The sequence below is a fragment of the Quercus lobata genome, chromosome 2, assembly GCF_001633185.2.
Source record: "Quercus lobata isolate SW786 chromosome 2, ValleyOak3.0 Primary Assembly, whole genome shotgun sequence".
NCBI classification, from domain to species: domain Eukaryota; kingdom Viridiplantae; phylum Streptophyta; class Magnoliopsida; order Fagales; family Fagaceae; genus Quercus; species Quercus lobata.
This window is the reverse complement of record NC_044905.1, coordinates 95,824,684-95,833,267: the sequence shown is the minus strand read 5'-3', so window position 1 is coordinate 95,833,267 and position 8,584 is coordinate 95,824,684. Positions and strand designations below refer to the sequence as shown.

Below are 8,584 nucleotides of genomic sequence, written 5' to 3'. Positions count from 1 at the left end.
AATCTCAAGAACAGATTTTGTGCAGTTTTGTGATCATCCTTATAAATTGTTATACATAAAGTGCTGAACAAACCAAATATTTAAATTCACAGATGATGATGATGACAAAGATAGTGTGTGTGTGTGTGTGTGTGTTTTTTTTTTCATTATGTTACACAGTACTTGTATTAAAAGAATGACCAAAGAAGTTGTTGGAGAATCTAAAGGATGAGGGCTACCGACTAAGGAGAATTAATGGTGCAATGAAGTAGTTCAAGCAATATTGTGAGAGAGAGAGAAGGCTATAGAAACCTACCAAATTATGGAGACAATGGCACTACGCAGTTATGAAAATTATAAAGTAGGTGAAGAGGGAAGCAAAAAAGGCAATGTGCTTATGAAATGTTTTTATTAAAGTATGTGTAGAGACAATGCGATTATGAAAATTATGTAGTGAAGAGGGAAACAAAAAAGGCGAAACAAAAAAGGCAACCCAAGAGGAAAACATGAGATTTTAATTATATCAAGGACATTAACAACGGAGATTAAAAGTGTTAAAAACAATAACACTTAGAGAAAGATGAACATGCTGGACTTACTCTCATGCCAATATTTCATAAACAATAACAGATGATGATGATGACAAAGATAGTTTTTTTTTTTTTTTTTTCATTATGTTACGCAGTACTTGTATTAAAAGAATGACCAAAGAAGTAATTGGAGAATCTAAAGGATGAGGGCTACTGACTAAGGAGACTTAATGGTGCAATGAAGTAGTTCAAGCAACATTGTGAGTGAGAGAGAGAGAAGGCTATAGAAACCTACCAAAATATGGAGATAATGGCACAACGCAGTTATGAAAATTATAAAGTAGGTGCAGAGGGAAGCAAAAAAGAAAATGTGCTTATGAAATGTTTTTATTAAAGTATGTGTAGAGACAATGCGATTATGAAAATTATGTAGTGAAGAGGGAAACAAAAAAGGCCACCCAAGAGGAAAACATGAGATTTTAATTATATCAAGGACAATGGAGATTAAAAGTGTTAAAAACAATAACACTTAGAGAAAGATGAACATGCTGGACTTGCTCTCATGCCAATATTTCACAAACAATAACAGATGATGATGATGACAAAGATAGGTTTTTTTTTCCCAATCATGTTATGCAGTACTTGTATTAAAAGAATGACCAAAGAAGTAATTGGAGAATCTAAAGGATGAGGTCTACCGACTAAGGAGAATTAATGGTGCAATGAAGTAGTTCAAGCAACATTGTGAGAGAGAGAGAGAGAGAAGGCTATAGAAGCCTACCAAACTATGGAGACAATGGCACAACGCAGTTATGAAAATTATAAAGTAGGTGAAGAGGGAAGCAAAAAAGGCAATGTGCTTATGAAATGTTTTTATTAAAGTATGCGTAGAGACAATGCAATTATGAAAATTATGTAGTGAAGAGGGAAACAAAAAAGGCAACCCAAGAGGAAACCATGAGATTTTAATTATATCAAGGACATTAACAATGGAGATTAAAAGTGTTAAAAACAATAACACTTAGAGAAAGATGAACATGCTGGACTTACTCTCATGCCAATATTTCACAAACAATAACTGATGAGTGGAGAAGTGGAGGCATCACAATTGAGTTTTCCATCACAATAACTTAGTGATAAAAAACATCATTAAATTCATATCTCTTTGCACTAGCTATAGTTACCAATAAGCTTAGCATTAGGAATATTATATGATCATTGAATACCTATTAAGTTATAGTAAAGATTAAGCACCAACTAGACTTTATGGTACTGAATGTTGGACCATTAAGAAGCAACATGTCCATCTAATAAGTGTAGTTGAAATGAGAACGTTAAGAAAGATAAGTGGATAAAACAAGAAACAAGAAATAAAAAATGAAGAAACTTGTTTAAAGATATGAGTGATTCCTATCAATGAAGATGAGAATATGGTGTAGAACAAATTGAAGAATTAGCATACTTGTGGTTGTGGTGAGTTAAGTTTTAAGAAGATTGGTGGGCTTTGGTTTAAGAACCCCTTGAGAAGAAGGGTTAGGATTCAATATAGAAAATATTTAATTTATAGTTGAAAAGAGAAGAAAGAACAAAGACAGAAATATAATTTTTTTAAAGAAATTTGTGAATAGTGACGTGAATAGTACCAGTGAAAAGTGCCCAAGAAAAGAAAAGAAGAAAGAAAGAAGGGAAAGGGGGAAGAAAGAACCCTAAGGCCAACATGCCTCAATTTTCAAAACACAATAATTTTATTAATCAACTCTAACTGGTTTGAGTACAATACACTTACATAGACCATACTCTTGACTCCTCCCAGTAGAACTAGGACTTCTATTTCGACTAGTAAACCAAACCCAAATTGAATTAAACCAAATCCCATACATAAAGACCCATAAACTACATAAGACTTAATTAATAGAAGAAAATCCATGGCCCATACAGAACAATTGTAGAATTACCAAAATACCTTCACTCTAGAATAACCAAATAAAATACAAAAACCTAATTAACTACCATGGACACTTAATCCTGGGCTTCGCCCTAACATAAGGCTTCCAAAGAAGACATTCTTTCTCTAACCATGCTATGGTTGGGCCATTAGAGTTGGTCTTGTAAGATGATTTGTCCATATGCAAAAGAGAGTGACAAAGGCATCAGCAAGAATAAGTGAGTTGATTAAAGCTGATGGAATGAAAATATTTAGTAAGACCTGAAATAACATTGATAGAAATAGTAAAAAAGACATGTTAAATAAGAAAGTCACAAAGAATATGATTTTAGATGGGAGGCAATGTGGAGGAGAATATGTGTGGATGATCTTGATTAGTCTGTTGAGGATTCATAGTCAAGGTGAAAATTTTGAGACTAGGGCATTGTTGTTGCTGCTGTAAGTTACGCATACACATAGTAGGCCTTGAACCCATGATCTCACCTAGGTGCCATTTGGGATAAAATTCATGGCATAATAACCTCAAAATTGCAAGAATGTAAACTATAAACTTTCCACCTTAAAGTTCCAATTGTTTGAGCAAATAACCCACCCTCAAACCTGTCAAACCAACTTGTTCTGAGAAAATAATATGGGCAGCCAGACATTTGATCGATATTTATCATAGCCCTTTTAATGGAACAGATGATACATTTAAGAAATGTCACATCAATCACTTTCTTAGCAACCCTCAAGGAAAGACCTATGATGCTTCCCCTTGGGTCAACAAATACATATACTAACACCTCAAAACCATCATCCTTAAGCAAACAGAGGAATTGACATAAACAACCAACAAAGTACTAATAATCACTCACACAAAGCCAACCCTAACAAGTGAGTATTAAGGATTGGTTGAGTTGAGTTGAGTTGCCTCCAAACTAAAAAAGGTTTGAAATCTCTTATTTAGACAATGAGAACATTAAATAAGAAATGAGTTCTAAATTAGACAAAATTGTTTTTTTTTTTTTTTTTGCAAGTCTGTAAAAATGTGACCCTATTCTACATACTTGATAGAACATATCAAGAGGGAAGACACCGTCTTGGGTTATGGAAGACATTATTCCATTAACTTGCGCTATTTCTTTTGATCCAGCTTTCAAGATCCAAATGGAGTTTTAAAAGCCCAAAAGTGGAACAGCCAAGTTTACCCAACGCATTCCATAAAACTAAGGACTTCAGGTGCATATGTCATAAAGGAGTTCTATTTCCCATTCTTATATAAACTGATCCTATTAGCAGTGTCATACCTATTTGAATTTTGAAGAATAGAGCTTTTTAATGTCTGAATTATATGCTAAAGTTAAACAATGAAAATCTAGTAATAGGAACATAATTTTCTACTCTCAATTTACATTTTTCTCTGTAACCAAACAAAACCCAATACAAGCAAACATAAAATCGAAACAAACAAGCTGCATATTATGTACATATATAAATATAGAAACTATACATCAACGAAGAAAAACGAGAGAAAACAAAAATTAAAACTTTTTGGGTACAAAATTTCAAAAGATAGCAGAACTTACAATAATTACAAGGCTAACAAAACCCCTGAAAATCAGCATCTTCTACCAAACACCCCAGATATTTTTTTCCTCTTCCTCCAAACTCACAACAGAAGAACCCGTCCTTGAGGCATTTGATCGAACAGGTGCACGGCAAATAGGACAAGCAGCGACCTTGGCAAGCCAAGAGTCAACACACCTCATGTGGAACACGTGACCACAAGCGGAGAGCTTTCTACACCACTGGGCGTCTTTGAAAGCGTCAAGGCAGACCACGCAATCATCGTCTCCTCCAAGAACGACGTCGCTGCTGTTGCTGTTGCTGTTGCTGTTGTTGCGGCGGTGGGGTTGGGTGCGTTTTAATAGGAAGCGGGGGAGGGCGTCGAGAACTGTAGGGGAAAGGCCAGAGGAAGGCGCGGCGGTGGCAAGGGAGAGAGAAGAGCCGCGGCGGTGGCGGTGGCGGTGGTGGGAGAGAGAGAGGTGGAGGAGGAGTAAGGCGGCGGAGGCTAAGCCGAGGAAGAGGAAGAAGAGGGAGGTTAAGAGAGCCATTATGATGGCTTTAAGGAGTAGGGATAGGACTTTTGGGTTTGGTTTCGGTGGTAAGCCGTGGGTTTGGGTTTGCTGTAGAGGAGGCATGGTGGAGAGAGAAACAGAGAGAGAGAGAGAGATGTGGACGATAAAGCAGTAAAAAGCAACAAAGAAAGGAAGGTAAACAACGTTATACCGTGGAGTTAGTTGTCTGGGTCAGCCTTACTTCGTTATTTAGGCCTTGATTAGGGGCGGGGAATGAAATAGAATGACAAGAAATAAAAAAATAATAATTTTAGAATATTTTTTTATTTGAGTTTTAATTGGTGGAATAATTTGAGAGTTGAAGTGAGAGAGAATGGAATTGGTACAAGGAAACACTCATTCTTCCCTATTCCTTTAAAACCTTAAATTTTTATTTTCCCGAAAATTGAGGGTAACAGGAGTAAATGAAATTAAATTTAATAAATTTTTTATTAAAACTCTCAAAATACCCATATATATTCAACTTTTTATTTTAAAATAGGAGTCTAATAGTAAGATTGTCATAAAATGATTTCATTTCATTTCCTCTATGTTACTCCTTAAGGCTCTGTTTGGGAGTTCATAAGGGAATGGAATAGAATGATTATAGGAGAATGGAATGGAAAGTATTTAAATAAGGGAAATTAATGGAAAAGAATTGAATGGAATAGAATTAAGTAACCTTGATTGGATGTTTTAAAATAAAAGAATGAAAATAAATGGAATATAAGTAATCTTGTTTGGAAATAATATGGAGGGAATGGAATGAAATCATTTTATAACAATATTACTATTAGACATTTATTTTAAAATAAATAGTTGAATATATAAGGGTATTTTGAGAGTTTTTGTAAAAAAATTATTAAATCTAATTTTAAAATTATTCTTTTCATTCCTTTCCATTCCATCTTCCCAAACGAGGCCTAATAAGACTACTTACATTTTATTTATTTTCATTCATTTCCATTCTTTTATTTTAAAACATCCAATCAAGGTTACTTAATTCCATTTCATTTCATTCTTTTCCATTCCTTTCCTTTACTTAAATACATTCCATTCCATTCCATTATGAACTTCCAAACGAAGTCTTAAAATTTTTGTTAACCAATTGTGCATGTGGGCAGAATCGGCAAATCTCGGAGAAGGTCTTTGTTTAACAAATTAATTTTTTTTTATGAATATTAATAATCTTATAAAAAAAAAATGAATAGGCCTATCAAAAAAAAAAAAAAAAATAGGGCACTAAAAATTTATAACTTAGGTTTTAAAAATCGGACTATACATAAAATCATAAAATAATTTGACAAAAAATTACTTAACTGATAAGTCTGGCATCGTGGTCTGACTCTCTAAAAGAAAAATAACGAGACAAGAGAATTCAAAAGAATGAAATCATTAAAATTGCTAATAAGCATAAATCAAAGCGAAGATGGGTTTGAACTTTGGATCCATATATAGTAAAATGCGCATGGATCAAATGTTGAGCAATGACCCCAAATTTGGCCCAAATCTCCCTCGAGCAACGCCACCAATCAAAATGAGTTGCCACCAGCAAGGTCAAAGCTAAAGCTCCACACATGTTGGCACCAAATAGCCATTTCCAAAAATCCCAAACCATCAAATCCCCATCAAATTTCTAAACCCATCATCGCTTTTAACCAAGTACCAAGCCTTTGCTACTACCACCATTGAGCTATACCGAGATGCACCCTTTTGAAAAACACTGACTCAAACTAAGCATTAATCTTTTCCACAAGCCCAATTGGTTTGTTACGTTTAATTCCTTGATCTCAACATAAACCCTATTGTTTTTACTTTTTATGGCCCACACAACCTAGCCATCGACAAGTTAAATGTGTTGGGGAAAAATCCCAAATCTCCTCAATGTCTGTGTGAATTAAAATAAATGACTATCAAACAATAGCAATATATATGGAAAAAAAAGTTTCAGCAAGCATCACAAAAACACAATCATACAAGAACACCAAATTTTACATGGAAAATCCTTCGGTGTAGAGGGAAAAACCACGAGGCAACTCCGAAAAATATCCACTATGAAATAAAGATTACAACTCTCAAGATTATGCCAAAATTGACTCTACAATAAATTGGATATACAACAAACAAATCTCAAGGAGTAAACACAATTTCACCACAAAGTCAGCAGCAAAATCTTCCTTTGAACACTCCAACTCTCCATGGTTGTAGCACTAAAAAACATATAATTACAACCATAAATTAAGCAATAATAACAAAAGCTAATACCTTTATAAACTAAACAAGCTAAACGGGTTTGCATGTTGAACCCAAACATGACCCGTTTATTAAACAGGTTAGCCATGTCGATTTAAATATGACCTGAATCCGTTTGGCCTTAACTCATGACTTGTTTATAAATGGGTTAGTCGTGTCGGGTTCACGAGTCATGTCAGATTTTACCACCCCTAATTTAGAGGGCATGACCTCTCATAATACAAACCCAAATAGTCATAAAACAACAAGTTTAAGTCCACATGCATATTATCAAAAAACACAATGCATTGGTCTAGCAAGGAAAGGTCCAAAGCTAGATCAAGACATTGTGTATTTTGATAATCTTCCTATAGACTTAAACTTGTTGTGTTATGACTATTTGGGTTTGTATTATGAGAGGATATGCCCTCTAAACTCTGTTGCTTTTGGTTATGTTGTTTAACGAATTCTGGTTTTACCATAAAAAGAAAAAAGAAAACGTCTGCCTTCATTAAATGAGACATGAAGGTTTGGGCTGGACCCATGGTGCTAGGATGCACCCAACAAAATGGAGAAGGTGGAGCTGTGAAATAAAGATGAGCTTAGAGAGAGAAGAGAAGTTAAGTGGAGAAGGTGGAGCTGTGGAATAGGGAGGAGTTTAGAGAGAGAAGCTAGGCGAGATGTAGAGAGGGAAGAGGTGTGGGATTTTGAAAAGTAAAGAATAAAATAACTTGGAGATAATTATTTCATTTATCTTGATCGTGCTTGTTTCTGAAATTTAATAATTTTGGTAGTTATTAAAATTTATTTATTAAAATTCTTTTTTTATAGATAATTATTATGATAATTATTATTAATAAATATTTATCGCAATAATTAATAGATATTTATTATGATATTTTTAATATATAATTATGATATTTTTTAATTGTGTTTGTATAAATGAAATTATCTATTCTATTAATTAAAAACAAAAATATGATGTGGAAAGTTTCTAATTGATAGTTTAAATATATAATAGAATTTAAACTCAATTAAAAATTTTGTATATTCTGCCACATCAACTTTTGAGACCTTACTACTTTATACATCAACATTTTCACAATAAATCCTAAGTGTCAAGCTGTTATTAGCTGTTAGCTTATTACTAGTGGACAAAAATGTAATTTCAACAATGGATTCAAATTATAACAAAAAACAACTTACCACTTTTGTTGTGAAAATATTGTAAACTCCATAAATTTTATAAGATTTAAAGGTGATAAAGCTTAAGTCACTACTCTTGTGAAGTTACATTGGGTTTAGTTTAAGTTACACACACACACATGGTTGGGTTCAAGTTACATATTGCTTAGAGTTACACCCCATAATAACATTTTTTATAGGTCAAGAATGTATTGACCCCTTATGATGAATTAATTGATTAATTAGCAAAGTTTATTAATTAATCAAATTAATATGCAAAGCGCGTGGTAGCACAAACAAATCACCAATTAACTAAAGTATGCAGTGGAAAATAAATTGACATGGTGATTTGTTTACAAATGGGGGAAAACCTACACGGTAAAAACCCTATCGAGTGATTTTAAGGTCACCACTTCCGAGAATCCACTATTATCAAAACAAGCAGTTACAAGTAAAGGAATCCTAGTACCTTATACCAACCTACAGTTGAATCCTTATCCCAATACCCAATTGGACTTGTTCTGTAGTGACAATCTCTCCTTTTAATGCACGGATCCCAGTACGTGACTAACCAATTGCATGGATTCTAGTACGCGACTTGATCACCAACTTGA

General features: G+C 33.8%; 1 protein-coding gene across 2 annotated transcripts; it reads right to left on the bottom strand.

Annotated features, from left to right (window-relative positions):
• Positions 1 to 2,235: 2,235 nt before the first annotated feature.
• On the bottom strand, positions 2,236 to 4,748 carry LOC115977351 (RING-H2 finger protein ATL56-like). Of its 2 annotated transcripts, none has more exons than XM_031099170.1 (2): positions 4,023 to 4,748; positions 2,236 to 2,715 (listed from the first exon to the last, which is right to left on the bottom strand). In XM_031099170.1, the coding sequence occupies exon 1, from the start codon at positions 4,635 to 4,637 to the stop codon at positions 4,065 to 4,067; it is 573 nt and encodes a 190-aa protein (XP_030955030.1). In that variant the 5' UTR covers positions 4,638 to 4,748; the 3' UTR covers positions 2,236 to 2,715; positions 4,023 to 4,064. The 2 variants fall into 2 exon arrangements, with proteins under 2 accessions (XP_030955030.1, XP_030955029.1); XM_031099169.1 differs by having other exon boundaries at positions 2,236 to 2,614.
• Between the last annotated feature and the right edge of the window lie 3,836 nt (positions 4,749 to 8,584).